Source organism: Anarhichas minor, unplaced genomic scaffold (genome assembly GCF_050575085.1).
Source record: "Anarhichas minor isolate MPS153535 unplaced genomic scaffold, ASM5057508v1 ptg000082l, whole genome shotgun sequence".
In the NCBI taxonomy this organism is placed as follows: Eukaryota; Metazoa; Chordata; class Actinopteri; order Perciformes; family Anarhichadidae; genus Anarhichas; species Anarhichas minor.
The window spans coordinates 540,378-560,806 of record NW_027466528.1 but is presented as its reverse complement, the minus strand read 5'-3'; the positions used below and the strand labels follow the sequence as shown (position 1 = coordinate 560,806).

The 20,429-nt window shown below is 44.1% G+C and overlaps 2 protein-coding genes across 2 annotated transcripts; both read left to right on the top strand.

Annotated features, from left to right (window-relative positions):
- Positions 1 to 2,453: 2,453 nt before the first annotated feature.
- On the top strand, positions 2,454 to 4,973 carry gpr142 (G protein-coupled receptor 142). Its single transcript, XM_076081622.1, has 2 exons — positions 2,454 to 2,604; positions 4,015 to 4,973. The coding sequence occupies exons 1-2, from the start codon at positions 2,466 to 2,468 to the stop codon at positions 4,971 to 4,973; spliced, it is 1,098 nt and encodes a 365-aa protein (XP_075937737.1). The 5' UTR covers positions 2,454 to 2,465.
- An 8,186-nt stretch (positions 4,974 to 13,159) lies between these two features.
- gprc5c (G protein-coupled receptor, class C, group 5, member C) lies at positions 13,160 to 18,797 on the top strand. The gene is made up of 4 exons (XM_076081623.1): positions 13,160 to 14,147; positions 17,129 to 17,229; positions 18,084 to 18,218; positions 18,765 to 18,797. The coding sequence occupies exons 1-4, from the start codon at positions 13,160 to 13,162 to the stop codon at positions 18,795 to 18,797; spliced, it is 1,257 nt and encodes a 418-aa protein (XP_075937738.1).
- The last annotated feature ends 1,632 nt before the right edge of the window (positions 18,798 to 20,429 follow it).

Genomic DNA, 20,429 nt, shown 5'->3' with positions numbered 1-20,429 from the left:
CAAAACTAAATGCACACATGTGGTACAATAACGTATAAATCCAACATTCAGATTGACTTGATTTTAAAGATATGAACTATCATTTTTTTTTGGTTCTGTTGGTCCCTGTGGACTAAAGTGTGGTAGTGTCTGAGCACCAGAGTCTCTTTAGAAAACTTCTCATTTTACTGCAGCAGGGTCTGACAGTCTGCTCCTCTCAGTCCTGGTTCTGGTTCTCCCGTGCCTCTCTTCCCTCCAGCGGGTCCAGCAATACGTCCTGGGTCTCCAGCAGCGTGGTGTCAGTGTTTGCTCCCAGAGAGGAGAAGCTCTGCTCCTGGAGGAGGAGGAGGAGGAGATGCTGCTGCTGCTGCCGGGAGCTGAGCTCTCCTCCCTCCGGAGCTCCGGATATGGGTCTGTCCACGGTGGACCGGTCTCTGCTGGAGGATCTGGGTCTGTCCGCTGCAGACCGGTCTCTGCTGGAGGATCTGGGTCTGTCCGCGGTGGACCGGTCTCTGCTGGAGTCTGAGCTGAAGGAGTTTCTGGTGAAGCTGCATGAGTTCATCTGGTTTCACCAGAATCCGACCCGGTGGCTCCGATGACGAGCATCAAGAATAACTCTATAGAAACAGACCATCTTCTCTCTGATGGTCTGTTTACTGATGGAGGTCTAATAGAGGATCAGGACTACATGATCCTCATAACCAGTTAAAAGTTCCTTTTAGTAATTTTATCGAGCGGACCAATGAGGCTGAAGACCAGACATTTAAGACCAGCGAAACAGCGAAGACCTTCAAGTGACCGGTGACGTCAATCAACGAGCCAATTATAGAAGTAGCTGGATGAAATGTGAAAATCTCACACTCCTGTCTGCCAACTCTACCGTGAGACGACCACAACGCATCATCCTTTCTGATCTCACTTAACTTCATGTATATCATCCACGGTTTAAAAGCCAGAATCCCCTTTAGAAGTAAATATGATTCCAGCTAAGTTTAAATAAAGACATGAGGGGTTTCTATCATTCTGACCGCTCCCGTGTCTGCACAACCACATACTGAATTACACCGTTGACCTCGATGAGTGCTTTTCGATCCGTGCTCTTCTGCTAGTTTATTGTGCTAAGGTGAATTAAAGCAGCCAAGCCCTCAGATATTTCTCAACTTTATGATCGCATTCCTGCCAAGAGTCATAAAATACTCCAGTCATATAATGCGCATGCAGGGATTTGGCACATAAACAGTACTTTACAATCGCAGTGATTAAACATGACCAACTGTTAGAAGTCCCATCATGAGGTCAGTTTCCCAGATTGGGTCGATCGTGGCTCCACGATGGTGTTTACGTTGGTTAAGCATCACACAAATGGTTTGTCACTGAGAGCTCCAGAGATAACGCAGTGCAAAAACGGCTTCACGGATGAGTAAAGTAAATTAGGAGAGTAGGCAGAGGCAAGACAGACAGAGAAAAACAGGATGGATGGATCCCAGGTGAAAAGGTTAGAGGAGGAGACGGGACGATAATGACTCGGGGGAGGGTGGAGGGTGACGGGGTCGTCGCTGTCTGCCCATCTGTTGTTGTGGAGCTGCGGTTTAATTGACTGAGTCCAAACCGACTTGTTGTTTTCCACAGTTTTATCTCTGTGAAAAAAACAGCTCTCTTAAACAAACACGACTTTCCTCACTCACGGCAACATAAAGCGGCTCGTCATCTGCAAAGGTGTTGATCCTTGATATCGTCAAATCAAGACAGTCTGCATCTTTATATATCGATACATTTCTTATATCAGGTCTGTCCCCTGTCACTGAAACGATGAATTTGTAGTTCATTTAAGTAAATTTAACTTCATCTAAAGACGTGGCGCATCCCAGAGATCCACCGGATTTATTATTAACGATTACTTAATAATTCATCCCTCAACAAAAAAACATTTTCAAGCTAAAATGTTATCTTGATGCAGCTTCTCCAATGTGAGAATCTTCTTCTCTGTGTTAAACACTATCATGATATTATAGTCATTTCTATAATACTGTATCTTCGGGTTTAGTATTACGGAGCAAATCCAGTCCGCCTTCTAATACCTTCCGACAACGTAAATCTTGAAAAACATCACAAATATATAGTTTCATCAGTAATTTCCTAAAACAGATGGTCACTGTAGTACGGAGGAAATAGCACATTTGTGTGATTGAGTCAGAATAAATGACACTGCCTGTGTTCATGGGGATGAAGGAGCAACTGTGAGGCTCCTTGGTGGGTTTTTAATGGCGCTCTGTGGCTCAGAGATAGAACAGATATCACTCACAACACTTGTTAGTGGATACATTTGGTGCTGGTTTTGGTCTTTTCATGGGATTCATTGACAATTAGGAAACTAGATCATGACAGTTCTCCCTTTGTTTTCTTGATGTCTATAATTAAAACACTAACTCTGAGTCTCATAAATGTTTCTCTGTCCCTCCTTATTTCCCAGGGGAAGCACCAAGGTCATGATCGACTGGTCCAATGTGACAGCGTCTGGCTACCAGGAGCTGGGCCTGAAACCTGAGGAGCTGCAGAGGTCCAAATGTGTCCTGGGCTTCATCCCAGTCATCTACTACAGTATTCTGCTTTGTGTGGGAGTACCAGGTACGCTGTCACGATGTCTCGTAGTGAGACATGTGCACCTTTGCAGACAGTTTGGCTTTAATTAAATAATGACGTGAAACACTCGACAGTATCTCTTACGTGAGTAAACTTGTAATTTAGGTGAACTGTCATTTTAGGGTTAGAATATTAACTGATGCACTACGTGATTTTATTAGTTGTATTTGCACTGAATCTCAGTCACAGCACAGTTTGTATTGATATCTATTTATAACAGAAGTGGAAACTGCAGGGGACAGAAGAAATCAATACACTCGTGAGTTAGAGGACCAGCAGCACTGTTGTAGCACATGACTCCGGTCTGATGGCTCCTTTCACAGGTTACAATAATCGAATCATCTGGTCATCACTTTGTTTTGAGAGTCTGATTATCAATCCATCCATCGAGCCCTTGATCTGCATCAAAATGCATCAATAATTCAGAAAGTGGAAATAACTGTCTTCTTTGATGGACAGTGTTCACCTCCGCATTGTTCTCATTACCGCGCTTTGTCTACAAATCGATGGCGGTGATTTGGTATTGATCCAGCGGGGATTTAGACAGAGCGGTGTCCCAAACAAGCGGACGTGTCACCAGAGCGTTCAGCTGCATCACGTCATCGTACCCAAAGGAAAATAAATGGAAGAGGCCAGAGTCAACAGAGGGGTCCTAAACTACTGTACGAGATGTGTGGCAAGGAGACAAATCAAATCAATGGTTTGTAACTTAAACTGCTGTGAATGCATTTTACAAATGCAAGGTAGGATTACTTAATCCATAAAACAACCAGTACCTGACTTTTATTGATTTGTTCTTCCCTATAAAAAGGTATCATGCTATAGAAATCCATAATTAATGTCACAAAAGCTCCTTAGATTTGCAGTTCCTTCGAAGCAAAAAAACTAAACAACACAAGCTACCTACATTTTAACACAATTTAAAATGTGTCCCTGTGGACAAAGGTGGTATTGTCTCTGAGCACGAGAGTCCCTTTAGAGAACCTCTCAGGGTCTGACGGTCTGCTCAGTCCTGGTTCTGGTTCTCCCGCGCCCCCCTTCCCTTCAACGAGACCAAAAGATATACGGCCTGGTTCTCCAGCAGCGTGGTCACGGTGTCGGCTCCCAGAAGCTGAAATGAGTTGTGCTGCCATGTTGGGAACAGTGGAGCCAGAACGAAGCCCCGCCCACTGAGCAGAGAGAAGGTTCTCATCTTACACAAGAAGTGATTGACAGCTGCTTTAAAGAATCCTGGGCTCTGATTGGTTGTTTTATTTTAGGCAGATGACACTGATTTATTCACATATTTCTTTCACATGTGTCAGGATATAGATAGTCCTATTAAAGTGATCAACTGCTTTAGATCTCATAAATAGCAGATAATATGATCTAATCTTCTTCTTTATATGATTTCAGTGAACATCCTGACGGCCGTGGCTTTGTCCCGGCTGGCGTCCCGCACCAAGAAGGCTCTGTACTACTACCTGTTGGCGGTGACCTGCTCAGATATTCTCTCCCAGCTCTTCATCATCTTCGTCGGCTTCCTGCTGGAGACGGCTGTCTTTCACCGCGACGTCCCCGAGCTCCTGCTGCACTCCGTCAGTGCCGCCGAGTTCGCCGCCAACCACGCCTCCATCTGGTCCACCGTGCCCCTCACCGTGGACCGCTACGTGGCGCTGTGCCACCCGCTCCTCCACCGCCAGATCAGCTACCCCGCACGCACCAGGAGGATCATTGCGGCGGTCCTGGCATTGTCCCTGGTGTCCGGCGTGCCCTTCTTCTGGTGGTCGGACATGTGGAGGAACAGCCACCCGCCCACGGCCCTGGACACCGTCCTCGTCTGGACGCATGTGACTATCATCTACTTCCTGCCCTGCAGCATCTTCCTGGTGCTGAACTCTCTGATAATCCACACGCTGAAGGCGAGGCAGAGGCAGCAGCGCTGCGAGGAGGAACGTGGGCCAAAGTCGGCGCCTCCTCGCGGACTTGGGAAAACCACGGCCATGCTGCTGGCCATCACCTCCGTGTTCTCCGTGCTGTGGGCGCCCAGGACCGTGGTGGTCATCTACCACCTGTACGTGTCCTCGGTCCACCGGGACTGGCGCGTCCACCTGGCCTACGACCTGTCCAACATGCTGGCCATGCTCAACACGGCCGTTAACTTCTTCCTCTACTGCTTCGTCAGCAAGCCGTTCTGTGGTGCCGTGCGGGACGTGTTGCTGCTCAGGGGGGGCCCGCTGTACCCTGGACGTACTCTGCCTCACTCGCAGGCCCCCACCAACGCCTCCATCTCCTCTCTGTACAGTGGGAACAACAAGCGCTTGCAGCGGGACTCCACCCCCTTGTCACCTCGCAGGGCCAGAAAGCCCTCGTGACCCCGCGACCCCCTTCCTCTTAATCCAAAACACCCATCATCCCACGGTCCCGGAGCACTTCTGACCCCCAGAGAGGCTCGCTGCATTCCAGCTACGACCGTGGACAGCTGCCAGTCAGCCCTGAGGCCTTCTCAAAGGGCCTCCGAGAAGTATGTTTTTGTATTAGAATATGTCACCGGCTGTTGTTTGTCCATGTACATCAGATAATCCTGACAGCTTATTTATTTTTCTTCAAGAGAATATGACAAATTACAAGTTTTATTTTCCATATTTGGTAGCAATGTGACAAAATATGTTTCGTGTTGTTACGAGAAATTAGGAAAGAATAACAGCCCGTTTTCTCTGTGGCTAGTTAGATCCATGATTAGGAGAAGAATGGGAGGAAGGAAACTGATCATGTGCGCGCAGCAACACTGAGTGTAATCAATTCATCCACCCAGTCCCACTTTTACCATGTCGTTCAGTTTATCTATCCAATCACACGGCTACGACATCCACTCTGGAAGCAGCAAAGATGAAAGTTTAAATATGAACTGGCTGCTATTTGTGCCGTTGTGTAAAGACGCAGAATGCCCCCAAAAAAGACGATCCGCCCTGCTGAGCATTGCCAATAGAGCAAAAAAAAAAAAAAAAAACGCACTCCGTCTCTACGTCGCGCTCTCAGGCACAGAAAAACGCCAGCTGCTAAGACGTCTGTTCATTCTTCATGAAATGCAACTGGATGGCGCCTCATATGAAAGCTCGCTGTTTAAACGGCAGGAGAGGAGACCCTGCTCTTCAAACAGCCCCTCCGCTACATCACCAGCATGGCCTCAGCTCTGGCAAATCAAACCTCAGATTAGCCTGATGGTCTGCACAAACACACACACACACACACACACAGAGGATACACACTCTCATGCATGTATACGAACACGAGCACCGATAGCTGGTACATTTCCATTTGCTACAACAGGAATGTTTAAGTAACATTTCACTTGTTGTATCTTTGTTGTGAAAGAAATAACAGCTCTGCACTTCTAACAGCTAATTAGCATAAATCACTTGTGGATATGGATATGTTTAATTCATGCCCTCCTGGAACAGTGAGCTGTCACTTGTTCATTTGTTCCTACGGTCACCAGGTCTCTAATGGAGTCTGAGTAGATGTTGAAGAATGATCTTTTGTCTGTCGCCTGAAAGAAGCCACGACATTAACGGTGCAGCCACATTGAAGGCTAGTTTAGTGCAGGAACTGATCATAACTCTCTAACAAATATTCATATATCCACACACTGTGGAGTCCATTTGTTGTAAATTATAGGATTCGTCCGTTTTTTATCTGTATAGCCAGATTCCTTGAAGCCTTCCTGGGTGACACTTGCAAGTATTATTTGGATACATGGAAACATTTCACTCCCACAATTTTAAAGTTGTAAAACCAGCTCAGTCATTGTATGTTTCTGCAAACCACAATTATGATTAATGTCGAGGTTTTTGCTTTTGGTCGGAGCAACGAGTACAAAGAAACAGGACTTTCACCAGCAGACCGCTGTTTGTGTCCAAGTTTGAAACCAGAAGTAAACGCAGACTTTACATTACCACGTAGCGGTGCACGTTTCTGCTAGCGTGATATGAGGCTGATATGAAATGTATTTGTGAAACATATTTTGGGTTCAGTGGTTTGCAGGAATGTGCAATGCTAACATGTTTTTCTGGCTACTGCTTTGGATAAAGCCGTAGTTCACTACCTGGCCAGCACCAAACAGCCAGATCTTTGTTCTCAAGAGTCGGTGGAGACCAAAACCAGAGCTAGAAGGAGATTCAGATTCATCAGACGGACTCAGACACATCTCCTGATGAACGCTAATGTTGCTCTTTGTCAGTTGTTTGCTAACATGTTACAACTTTATGAACAAAGTGAGATTTCATGGCTGTTTGTTCACAAGCTTGTTTTCTAGTTCATTGTTTTCTGAGGACCGCTCAAGTATATAAAATACTGCAGCATCATTCATTACAAAACTTCAACGCTTTAACTTCCTGTATCATCACACACATGTTTTAATGCTTCACTCAGCAATGCACTCTCAAGTACTGTACATATATACGGTATATACATATATGTATATATACATAAATATCTCCTCTGACCACCCATTCTGGTTCCCACATGCCTGCTCTCGTCCCTCCACAGTCCTCATTGTGTTTACTGTAACAGTGAGAGACACAGTGTTCGTGTCCTCGTGTCGTCCCACATTGAGTTGTGAGAGTCCGGACGTAGACGGTAGATACAAACCATTTCTTTGAAGAAGTCTCCCGCTGCCTGACAACAACAGAGGGGGGCTTAAGAGAGCGTGTAGTGGCGGCGACCTTACGCCGGTTAAGAAGGTGGGGGGCACTGAATAAACAGTAATGTGAAGCGAAGATGTAAGAGCAGGCTTTGATTAAAGAAGAAGGGGGAGGAGGGGACCAGGAGAAGGGTGAGGACAAACGTCCCCTGTCTGTCTGCCACCTGTCCTTTGTTCCTGTTCAAACAGCCGGTTGTGCTGCTCAGCAGGTGCCCCGATGAAACGACAAAGCACCTCACAGAGTGACCAGTGTATCCTATCAGATGTATCTGTCTAAATACTGGAGACGTGTACTTTACGGACAGTTAAAGGCGGACTTAAAACACATCCTGGACAAAGCATCACTCACTCACGGCTCACATGTGCATCCTAATATTTCATGTGAAAAACATCTGTTCAGTTTAATTTTTACAGCCAAATCATTTAGTTTCTCTGCTTCAGTGAATCTGAATATGATGAACGTTGAAAGTCTTGTTCTCCTGCATGTGCTGCCCGTTGCTGTAAACTGTAATCCTGGAGAAAACATTCTTCCCCTCACAACATACAGTAAGTGCGAGTGCAGTTTAGTTTTATGGGGACGTAAGTTTGTAGGAGACAGAGTTGCCTGTTGTTGTTGTTGTTGTTGAGGTGACTTTACATGCATTGTTTACATTATTTCTGTGATTGTAAAGCAGAATGATCCCGTCTGGAAGCACTGAGAAGAGTTTTATGTGGGGAGGAAATAAATGTTTAAAACAAGGATCGGCGCGGTTTGTTTCATTCTGTGCAGTCACAGAGGAGAGGCTCAGTATCAGGTGAAGGATGGAGAGGTGTAATACTGCATGAGACTGTAACAAATATGTATATATTAATATTATGGTCAGCCAGTAATGAGTCGGTCCCACAGACTGTAAGAACCGGACATCGTCATCGAGACATCACTCATGGATGATTTTTTGAAGCCTTGAGTTCAATGATTTCACCATCGACATCTTTGATTTTGGCCTTCGCCATGTTGTTTACGTCTCTGTTGTTTATAGCCCCGCCCTAAAGCATCCCCTGCTTTATGGTCTGTTTGACTCTAAATGGACCATAACTTACCAAATGAACATCATGCTGTATTGAAGAAGACTTGAAACTAGAGATTGAGACCATAAACTCATGTTTACAATGTTTACTGAGGTAATAAATCAAGAGAGAAGTAGAGTCATTTTCTCATAGACTTCTATACAACCAGAGGAGTCGCCCCCTGGTGGACACTGGAGAGAATGCAGCTTAAACACATGAAGCTTTGGATCCACTCTTTAGAACCGGAGGTTGCCGTCGGTCCCCTCAGATGCGGGATGAAGGACGCTCTGCTACAGATCATCTATGATGTCTCTCTGGGGTTTTTGGTTCAAGGAGACGGTGAACGGGTCAATAAGAAAACCGCCTTAAAGACCTCCATGTGACATAATGTGGGACGAGGTCAAGGACAGACTGCAGACACTGATCTATATCTGGAACCAGACCTCTCAGGCTTAACCACCAATCTGACGGCCACAAGGAGAATAAAAACCGTCACTGCCATCAGTGAGAGACATGTGGAGCTGAAAAGAGAAGGGACGCTTGTAGAGATCAGGGAAATGAAGCAGGAATAATCAGCTCTTGAGCAACAAGTCAACAAGCAAAAAGGAACTGGGCGGACCGGTCCTTTAATCATTGACCAACAACCTCAAATACTGACATCTTCACTTGTACTTTCACTTAAAGCCTGATCTCTAAAGAACAAGACCAACGTCCTCACTCCTGTCTTTAAATATTAGGATTTTGTATCACGGTCTCTGACTTAAACCAACATTTAACTCCTTAAAATCCAGTTTTCCCCTTTTCCCCCTCAAGTAGCTTTAAGGTTCATTTCACACCGTCTCACAGTATCACATATATATTAATATTCTATATCAGAATTTTCCATTCAATCATTCAATGAAAACCACATTTATTTTGAGTTTAGAGGGTATGATTTAAGTTTTGCTTCATATTTATTCTCATTGTTGTCTTCCCAAGATCTTCCTCATTGCCAGTGTTTTGGTACATTTTGTAACGATAACTATTTAAACAGAGATGAAAAAAATGATTGATTTTATGTATATGTGAAATAGTTAGAATGAAGTGGTTCAAACTTCCCCACAGCTTCACGTGAAAGGAGAACTTTGACTCTGAAACAGGAAGCTGCTTCTATTTCAATCGGCAGTCATGGTTATTAAGGTTCATTTAAAGTCTAACCTTAACCCTCCAGAGGCTCAGTGGTAGAAGAGCTTACATTTATAACTCATTGCTACAGCGCCACCTACATGTGAAGTAGCATCACTTCTGGAGAAGTCAAGAGAAAGAACTCTACAAACAATAACAAACTTTTTTTTCATGCACATTTTTGAGATTTTGGTCTATTTTTCTTCCATAACACGACTTATTTCTAAATTCTCCAAAAGTTACCACCAGATAATGCCTCATTTGCATATTTAAAGATGCAATTCCAGAACACTTTGAATACAAAACAATAATTGTCTTAATGTCAGTCATCAGCTGGGGAAGCTTGATGATGATTTCTATGAGTTAAATGTTGTATTGTATTATTTAATGAGCCTCCTCCATGGGACTAAACCTCCCAAACTGCTGCAGGATTAAATACATCTTTCACCACCAGATGTCGCTACACACCACTAACTCTCCTCTGACAGAGAGCGAGACAGAGAGAGAGCGAGAGAGAGAGACAGAGAGAGAGAGAGAGACAGACAGAGAGCGAGAGAGACACACAGAGAGAGACACAGAGAGAGACAGAGAGAGAGCGAGAGAGAGCGAGACAGAGAGAGAGAGAGAGAGAGAGAGAGAGAGAGAGAGAGAGAGAGAGAGACAGACAGAGAGAGAGACAGAGAGAGACAGACAGAGAGAGAGAGAGACACACAGAGAGAGACAGAGAGAGAGAGACACACAGAGAGAGACAGAGAGAGAGAGAGAGAAAGAGAGAGAGAGACACACAGAGAGAGACAGAGAGAGAGAGACAGAGAGAGACAGAGAGAGAGAGAGAGAGAGGGAGAGAGAGAGAGACACACACAGAGAGAGACAGAGAGAGAGAGAGAGAGAGAGAGAGAGAGAGAGAGAGAGAGAGAGGGAGAGAGAGAGAGGGAGAGAGAGGGAGAGAGAGAGAGAGAGAGAGAGAGGGAGACCATCGCAGCAGTCGATCGTTGTAAAAACGCTCGTGAAGGATTCTTAAAACTTTCTCTTGAATCAGTGAACTGTGAAACTTCCGTCTGGTGACTTTTTGCACGAGCTTCATCGAAGAGTGGAAACTTTTTGTGTGACTTTATTTTTTTATTTTTAACTCCGGATGATTTACCGTCAACTGTGTGGAGCAGGTGAAGAAGATCAACAAGCATTCAGGTAGTAAAGCATCAGATTTACCATCATGTTGTGTGAATTATGTCGTTCAGACATTCAACATCTAGAGATGTGTTCACATGAACATTGCTGTTCATTATTGGACAAACGGGCTACTTTCAGTGCGCTCTATACTCTTAAAGCTATTTGTGTCGGAAGTGTCCGATGTCAAAGGATGTTATTCTGGATATTTAAGCACTTTTTGTGTGCAGGTTAAAGTGTTTATAATGTTCATTTATGTCCCTGAACGCATCCTGAAGTGTGTGTGAATCTGTTCTTAAAGGTTTAGATACATGAAATACTTCATATGGATGTTTATCTGGTGAGTGCAAGTAGAAGCATTATTTGTTGGTGAAATAAATGCATCACCATAGATCTGCAGTCAGATGTGCAGGAGATGCACCTGTGTGATTTATTATTGATAACGACAACATGCTCAGCGGGTCTTAAGTGTTCTAGAAGACCCTAAAGGGCAGAAATGAGCCGTGACGTCTCTATATCCTCCGTTACCATGTTGCGTTTAAGTACCGATCAGAACAACAAACACATGCATGAACACAAACACGTTTCTCAGGTTCCATTATAGTAACTGTTGACGAGCTTTCCATCACATCACGTGATCTTTTCAGCCGGTTTGTGTTTCTCATTTTTACAAGCCATGCTGATGAAAACCATGTGACGTGATTGAAAGCTCCACAGCAGCTATATTAAAGGCAGGGTTGGTAATCTTCGTCAAAAACATTTTCATATTTTGTTTTGTTGAGATTCTGTTTACATGTTTGTTTGTTTTCTTGGGATGATTCATTTTGTCGAGCTGTTGTTTTTGTCTTGCGTACTTTCACAAAGAACGTAAATATTTAGCGGTGAAAAAGCTAATTGTGTTTTGCAGCTGACGGTGCTAACAGCGCTAACAGCGCTAACAGTGTTAACATGAGGGGGTAAAAATGGCCTTGAGTCCATTTTATTCATTGTTTTGGTTTGTGTGGTTTTATTTTATTTATGTTTTATTTATTCAAGATATTTCTTTTCAATTATAATGTCTGAATATCATGAAGAATTAAAAGTTCACTGCTTTTTGAAAGGGTGTAATCGCATTAATATGCTATTATGTGATCATTATATCAGTGGCATAAAATTGCAATAACATTGATTATTGCAATTATTTCTGGGACAATTTATTGTCCAACATAGTTTTGAAAATGTGAAGTACCTGCCTGCGTTTATCCGTCACAAAACCACTTAGAAAAGCATCCTGGTCTGGTTTTAAATAAGTTCTCTAGCAGCGTCATGTGACACGGCGTCACTCGACATAATGTCGTCAGGCCCCCCGAGTGAAAGTCCTCTGTTTTACTTCTCGCTCTTTAATCACTACGTCCGTCACTCTGAGAGTCGAACAATGATGGATTTACATATGAAGCCCGGTGCGACTCATACAGACACTAAAGGCCAAACGTCTGTATTTGACGCCTGGGAGTGAGAACTTGGTTTAGTTCAGGGCCTAAAGTAGTCGAGGAATCAGAGGTTTTATCTCTTTTAAGGAAATTCCTCAGTTTGACATCAAAGTCTTTAGTTCATTAGGTCGTCTACATGAAGCTTGTGAGATATTTGGAGAGCCAAACTGCTGTCGTGTTTTTTTGTGTGTGTGTTCCTACCTTCAGCTTGCAGAAATTGCAAACATGCCATAAAACATTTGGTCCTTGAGCTTTCCATGGAAACAGATGAGGAAATAACTTTGTTTGGAAGACCTGAACTCTAGAGATGAACACCGATAACTGCGTGCGTGATTGGAGGTCACGCCCCGAATGAAAACAAACATATTAGCAGTGAATTATAATCTACGGAGGGAACGACAGTACAGCCACAAAACCAAAGGGAAAAACCAACTCACGTAGAACCAGAAAAGGTGGATTTCTTTGTTCCGGAAAAGATTTTGAGTCACAGGAAGTTAGAAAGACCGAACGTCCGCCACCACACTCCCATCGATTTGGCCCAGAGACTCACTCTACTTTAGGGTTAATGCACTTTCACCACATCGATTCTGTTGTAATCACAATGTACAGAAGCAATATTTGTCAACCGATTCCATTAATGATTAACGTCAGAGTTGGGAAGAGTCCATAGTTTGACATTCCTCTGATATTTTAGGTGGCTGCTGAGGTCTCTGAGCTTTTCTGACTCTTTCCAGCTCAGTCAACAGTCAAGTCATTCTCCGTGTACACATCATGATGAAGGTTTGAATACCACGTGTTTCTGTGTGTGTACTGACTCACATAAGTGTAATATTTGCTTTATTGGGTGTAGACAACAGTATCGTAATGCAGCACTGGTGACGTATTTAAGTCTTTGTTAAGACCTGTCCACATCCAAAGGTTCTCAGACTGTCACTGTTCCTCCGTCTATACAGGTGCCGTCAGGATCCCAGAACAACTCGTCCAAACTGAGCTCTGGTCTCTCCCAGACACCATGGCTACTAACGGCACCCCTCAGGGTTGCGGCCCGAACCTGGACTCCCTCTATTACAACCTGTGTGACCTTAACGCCGCGTGGGGCATCGTGCTGGAGGCCTTCGCGGCGGCCGGCATCGTCTTCTCCTTTGTGCTTTTCATCTCGCTGCTGGCCAGCGTGCCCTTCACGCAGGACAAGAACCGCAAGAGCTCGGTGGCGCTCCACGCCTGCTTCCTGGTCTTCACCGCCGGTCTCTTCTGCCTGACCTTCGCCTTCATCGTGGGAAAGGACTTCTCCACGTGCGCCTCGCGGAGGTTCCTCTTCGGCGTGCTGTTCGGCGGCTGCTTCGCCTGCCTCCTGGTGCAGTGCGTGAGGCTGAACGTCCTCGCCCGGCAGAACAGCGGGCCCCGGGCTTGGGTCTTGTGTCTGGCGGCGGCGGGTCTGTGGCTGGTGGAGGTGGTCATCAACACCGAGTGGCTGATCATCACGGTGGTGCGCCACCCGTGGGGGCCGCTCAACGCCACGGCCGAAACCGGCAGAGCCACGGCCACGCCTTGCAACGTCGCCAACGAGGACTTCGTCATGGCGCTGATCTACGTGATGACCCTGATCCTGGCCGTGGTGGTGGCGAGTCTCGCCATCATGGCGGGCAAACACAACCAGTGGAAGAAGGATGGCGCCTTCATCCTTCTGACCAGCGTGGTCTCTGTGGGTATTTGGGTGGCGTGGATCGTCATGTACGTCTACGGGAACGAGAGGAGAGGGGGGCCCACGTGGGACGACCCCACCTTGTCCATCGCCTTGGTGGCGAACGCGTGGGCCTTCCTCGTCCTCTACACGATCCCTGACATCTGCACCTTGAGCGGCGATGACGAGATCCCGCAGAGCTTCGGGGAAGACCTGTACCCGAACCGAGGAGTCGGCTACGAGACGATCCTGAAGGAGCAGACCTCCCAGAACATGTTCATGGAAAATAAGGCGTTCTCTATGGACGAGCCCAAACAAGGTGTGTAGCTGCTTATTTCACCTTTTAATCTGTTTTAAAGTGCAGTTTTTGTTAACAGAGCTCAGGCCTCCATTTCATTCATTGTTTCGGTTGTGTGGTTTTATTTCATTCATGTTTGATTCATTTAGGATATTTTTTAAATGTTTTTTTCACCTTTCAATAATATCAAGAAGAATTGAGAGCTCACCGCTTTTTGAAAGGGTGTACTTGCATTATTGTGCTATTATATTATCGTTATCATTATATTATCATTATATCAGTGGCATAAAAGGGCAATAACATTGATTATCGCAATTACTTCAGGAACAATATATCACCCAACATAAGTGGTTATCGTGACGGGTTTATTTGGGCTGCTGTTTGTAAATGTTAATGATTTTAACTTTGTATTCTCTCAGGTATGACATCACTCTGGTCTTATGCAAAGCGTTGTCAGGTCCTTTCATTCCCTGTAAAGCAAATATGTGCCTGGTCAACAGATAGTTTGTGTAGTTTGTGAGGTAACGACTCGGTGGAGGTCACAAACATTCACTTTGCACAGTTTCACACAATCTCCTCCCCGACTACACTTCACTATCACTGGAAGTTCCTTAAAATGACATATTGCATCATATTTCTGATTCGTCTAAGAACGTTGAAACGTACGTGTCGTCTTCTGTCGCTGCAGTGACATTGTGTTACAATGTGCTCATCACAGAACACACAGTGACCTTGCACCGATGAACACTGAGTTCAAAGCCCTCACAAACCTGAAAACAGAGCGATTACCCTGCAGAATCCTCAAAAGGCTGATTTGCATCGATGTGATGATCCCACAGAACCCGAGACGCTCTCGTCTGAGTCCTGATCTGATGCGGTAAAAAGAACACTGAGTCTGAACACTGAGTCTGTCTCCTCTCAGGTTAATCACAGACAGTGAGGTGGACGGTGTTGTGTGGCTGCTAATGTCCTCGAGGGTTACAGAGAGTTCTTTCACCAGTCTGTCAGCTCGAGTCACCGCGGTGGAACATAACTGTTTGTATTCAAGTGTTTACATTCTGGGAGAACGTTTGAAGCTTTTTCTCTGCAACGTTTGAGAAAGGAAATCACACTTTGTACCCGGCCACGTTTATGGAACACTAGAAGAGTTTGTTTAAAGATTCAGCTTCGATGTTCAACATGAGATAAATGTGGACGATGTGCAGAACAATCTTCACTTTTTCACTCATTCAAATGACTTGAAGACACAGAGAGATGCAGCGAGGACGTATTTCTGTAGTCCAACAGGAAGTTAGTGTCACACTGGTCCAGTTCGATTGGATTTTGGATTATTGCAGAAAATAATCTCTAAACGTTAATGATTCTTACAGGTATTGTTCATCAAGATAATCTTCACTAATGAACTCCACTTTTATGATGTTTGAAGTGTAAAGTGAAAAGCTAACATCTAACCAAAAACACATGTAAGAAACACATTGACTTAGAGACGAGGGAACAGGAAGTGAACATATTCTGACTCATTTCTGTGTTTTAGGATTCATTCGTATCATCTAAAGAGTTTAGATTCATTTAAAACAAGAGTTTCATTGTCTTTCTCTTTCTTTCCATCCTTTGTTTTTTATTTCTTCTTTTTTTCCTCCCTTCTTCCTCCCAGTTCTTATATTCTCCAACATGCAATCTGAAAGCAAACTCCCCAAAGCTCGAGATTTGTTTGTTAAGATTATTATCATTTGAATTCAATGCTAAATGCTAAATGCTGTACGCACAGCTGTTGTGTGATGTCACAACTCTCAAATCTGGTGCAGCAACATGTTGACTTCATCCTTCATCATTGACTCCCACAGATAGTTCACTTCTTCTCTCTGCATGTGTGACTACATGTAGGACCGTCAGAGTTTCAGTGAGTTATTCAGAGGCAGCGTGTCGTCTGAATCATTCCTGTTAATGAGCGTCCCTATCACCAACACTCCCACTCTTGATTCCCACCAGAAGCATCACGCCTTGTGTTTGCATCGTCTCCACAGCAACTGAGGCGTGGCGACAGTTTCATCCAAGAGGAAAATATTTGACGTCGGGAGCTTCAACAAGAGCGACGAAGTCGTCTCTCACATCCATTCCTCTGGGTGTTTATTCTGCTGATTAAGTATCTTGAGGGATTGTTGTGTACAGATACGGAACGAGGCCCTAAAGATGTCCCTCAGAGGGCTTATGATCAAGAGAGAAGTAGAGTCATCTTCTCATAGACTTCTATACAACCAGAGGAGTCTCCCCCTGGTGGACATTAGAGAGAATGCAGCTTTAAGACATGAAGCTTTGACTTCACTCTTCAGAACTGGACTTTTTCGCCTGGTAGGCAGTTTGTTGCTGTTTGTAGCACAGTTAGCACTTTATCATATCAAATGCAACTACATTTGTAAAAGTGACAAGTGAAAAAAGCTAACCACACTAAGCCATATTTAGCCATATTTGTCTTAAACAGAGCAAGAATACACATGGATATTTCCATCATTTTTCAGTTTTTTTCTCATCAATGCTGTACCACTATTCCTTACACAACGAACCCTTTATCTATTATATTTATTCTATATATTATAATAAATATGACCACGGTCACATTGTGTGATTTGATTCTCCTGTCTCCTGTTTCCCTCCCCATGTGTCATGTTTGGTTTTACTTCCTGTATTTTGTGTGCTTTCGTCGCATTAGTTAATTAGTCCCTTGTGTCTTTAGTCGTGGTGCTCCCCTGCCTTTCAGTGAGGAAGTCCAGCCCGTGAGAGTCAGTTAGAGTTAGTCTCTAGCAGTTTTGTGTTGCTGGTTTGTTTCCTGGAACTGTGCAGATATTATGGAAACTACATCTTTTTGGTTTAACTAAGGGATTTTATTTTGACACGTCCTTGGTCGCCTATAGGTTGTAATCAGCTGTGACTGTTGTGAATCAAAGCTGAGGCTTGTTGAGGGGGACGAATGAATAACGTGTGTTGTCCCCGTCTGTCCATCACAGCGTCCAAACCGGTGTCTCCGTACAGCGGCTACACCGGGCAGCTGCGTGGGTCCGTCTACCAGCCCACTGAGCTGGCTCTCATCAGCAAAGCAGTGGCAAACGTGAGTATTTGTTCACAGAGACACACATTTGAATGTGGCATAGACAGCGTATACACAGAGCTGGTTCACTCTCTTATGTCCGGAGGTGGGAAAATGATTATTGAAATAAAGAACAGTTTGAAGAAACAGTCAAAACAAATGTGACAGTGAAGGTTAACTGTGTGAACAGGGTTCAGGCATTATATGTGCTGTTTTGAATGAAAACAAGATAAAAGGATGTTGGTCAGAACCAGATTATATTTTGACATCTATTATATGATAAATTATAGTTTTAATTGTCTTAATAGTTGGAGATGTTCCAATTCATTTTTTTCCTTCCCAATACCGAGTAGTGATCCGATACCAGTCCGTTAAAAACAATACAATAAAGGACGATCTGTCAAGCTTTTTGAATATGATGAAGCAGTGTACATGGAGCGCTATAAATATAATAATAATAATAATAAATTAAATTAACTTTATTTATTAGCATTTTTCAAAAGTAGAGCGAAGTAATAAAAGATATGTGAATAAGAGACAAATCAATTAGCAAAGCAGCGAATACATTTACAAATGTGAATATGAACAATAAAACGTATTAAAACAAGCAGACAAAACAGTAAAAAATATGAGTGAAAACTAAATAAACCATTTTTTAAAAAGCATTGGAATTAAAAGAAGCTTTGAGGAGTGATTTCAAATGGAGCAAAGAGACAAATCATGGACATGCACGTGAGCAAAAAGGGGGCAAAGATAGATCACGTTTTTGGACTCTGAGGTTCTTAAGTTCTGGTAAACGGTTTGTGGAGGTCTCTCCAAAGAGCCCCCCCCCCCCCTCATTTATTGGATGTTTGTGTCATGGGGCCGATGTGCAGCACCCTCCGGAGGTCTCCTACGACATCATCATCCCCAGAGCGTCCACCCACTCAGCAGCCAACAGCGGGAGCAGCACGCCGTCGACACACGCCGAGGCCGGCGCCGCCGCTCACACTCAGACCAACGGGAACAGCGTAGGTCGCCTCCTCGCTCCTCGCTCCTCGACTCCTTCTGTCCCCCCCAACCTCTCGGCTCCTGCTGTATCCATGGCAACTTCTTCTACAGGTTGACCATGAATCACTTCTTTGTCTGTTTTTTTTTTCTTCTTTCTTACCTGCTGGAGCTCTCTGGTGTTTCACCTCGTCTGGACTCAGTTCACTCTCTTCTTCCATCTCTTCAGTGGAGAAGAAATGTTGGTGAGACAGGGTTTGATTTGACATGATTTGTCTCTTTCTAGTCTTATTCTTTTCCATATTTCTTTGTACTTAACATGTCTCTTCTAAATGTCAGATCTTGAGTATGAAACGCTCCCCTCGAGCCTTTAAAGGTGTTTCTGAAGAGGCTGCCTGTAGTCAGTTGGATTGTTACGAAGTTACAAACACGTCCTTGTTCGCCTACAGATTTGAATCTGCTGTGACTGTGAATCAAAGCTGCTGTCAGAGCCCCCCCTCTAGTGTAAACTGTTATCATGTAAAGTCTCATTAACTGCTGTTTGATCAACCGTCTCTCTTCTTCTGCAGGGGAACGGTCTTCATAGGATGTCCCAGTGGTGAACACGCTGACGCTCTCAACACCTCGTCACATTAACTTCTAGTCTTTTCGTTTGCTCTCGCTGACTGTGTGTTTGCTGGTCGTCTAAGCTGGTTCTAAGAGGAACAGACATGTGGAGCTAAAACAGTGGGCCCCCCCCCCCCTACTGATGGAAAACAAACCTTCTATTGACTGGCTCCGTCTGTGCCGGCCGGGTGTCAGACAGTGTAAAGCTTCATTTGGACGTCAGAACAAAGACTTTCTGCTTCGGTCGCCGGACTGTGAACTCTCTGCTGGACCCAAATCACACAGATGAAGAGTGACGCTGCTGACGCCACAAATATATGATATCCACACAGTGCACCCCCCCATCCCCCCATCCCCCGAAACACACCACAAACAAACCTGCAGCACCGGTGGAACTTTATTGACTCACTTAGGATTGTGAATATTGTGAATAACCACAAAGGTCACACATAAAATGGAGCAGCTGGTGTTGGATTGATGTAAATATGTTGTTAATGTGTCAACGGTTGTACACTGCATGAAGGCATTGTATGAATATGTATATTTAATACTATTTATAGCACCACTGTGTGCTATTTGATGATTTAATCTTATTTCTAATGAAACAATCACGCAAATAGAGATGAATTATTTTCACCAGTTTATAACGCTCAATATATGTTCTCACAGAAGGTTGTGTCCATATTATATATATATATTAAATAAATATGTATCTACTATGTTCACTGACAGCAACATTAGAGAAGCTTTTTCATTTTAGCTCCAGAAAAGCGCCGTCAAAGCCTCATGGGAGTTGTAGTTCAATGTTGACAAAACACTCAAGGGATTTGCACGAAACCATGAACTCTTCACTCTGCAGTCTTAGAGTGTGTTGTCAGAATGTACACTGAGATTTATGAGTGAGCAATCTTTGGTTACTCAAAGCTAAGTCCCATCATGCATTGTGCAGACAGGGATCGTTCTAGAATGAATCTTCTGGTGCTGTTGGAAACATGGTCTTGGATCATCAGACCCTCCAGCCCTGAGAACCCAGACCGGGATGATCAGCCCAGTCCTGGTGGCGCCCTGCTGCTCCTCAGATCCCTTTCTCTCTCAGCCCACTCGCCAGGGACAGATGTTGGCATGTTTACGTTTCTGCAAACAAATCATCCACCTGATAGTCGTCTTTTTGGATATTATAAAGTAGGTCACTTGCTCTGACTGTTGCTTCGTCACGTTGATGCATTTCATTTGTGTGTCCATCAAGAACACGGCTCCTAATTGATGTTCCATTGCCATTATTTTCGAAAAAAAACAAAAACAGGCAATTTGTGTCCATGAACACAAACCAATAGATTACATTTCGGGACTATTTCACAAACTGCTATGACACTGAAGATATGTTCTAACGAAAGAAAACAGGAAACAGTAGACACAACATTTGGTTTAATTGTCGAGAGAGAACAAACGTGTCATGTTCTCACTGTTAGAAAGACAAATGAGAGAAACCCTTGAAGAGAAACGATCTCACAGCTTCAGCTGTTTATGATGCCTTTGACTTCATGTGGAGCCGCTGTGTGACACGTCTTTAAAATACAGTGAATAAATATCCACTTGTCATGTTGTGAATAGTGCGTTTTCTTATTGAT

What these genes read in the sequence shown, in the direction of transcription:
- gpr142 (XM_076081622.1), top strand. Translation starts at nt 2,466, where the DNA reads ATGATCGACTGGTCCAATGTGACAGCGTCTGGCTACCAGGAGCTGGGC. An exon ending in GCTTTGTGTGGGAGTACCAG is followed by an intron (nt 2,605 to 4,014) that starts GTACGCTGTCAC and finishes ATATGATTTCAG; the next exon opens with TGAACATCCTGACGGCCGTG.
- gprc5c (XM_076081623.1), top strand. Translation starts at nt 13,160, where the DNA reads ATGGCTACTAACGGCACCCCTCAGGGTTGCGGCCCGAACCTGGACTCC. An exon ending in TATGGACGAGCCCAAACAAG is followed by an intron (nt 14,148 to 17,128) that starts GTGTGTAGCTGC and finishes TGTCCATCACAG; the next exon opens with CGTCCAAACCGGTGTCTCCG. An exon ending in TCAGCAAAGCAGTGGCAAAC is followed by an intron (nt 17,230 to 18,083) that starts GTGAGTATTTGT and finishes GCCGATGTGCAG; the next exon opens with CACCCTCCGGAGGTCTCCTA.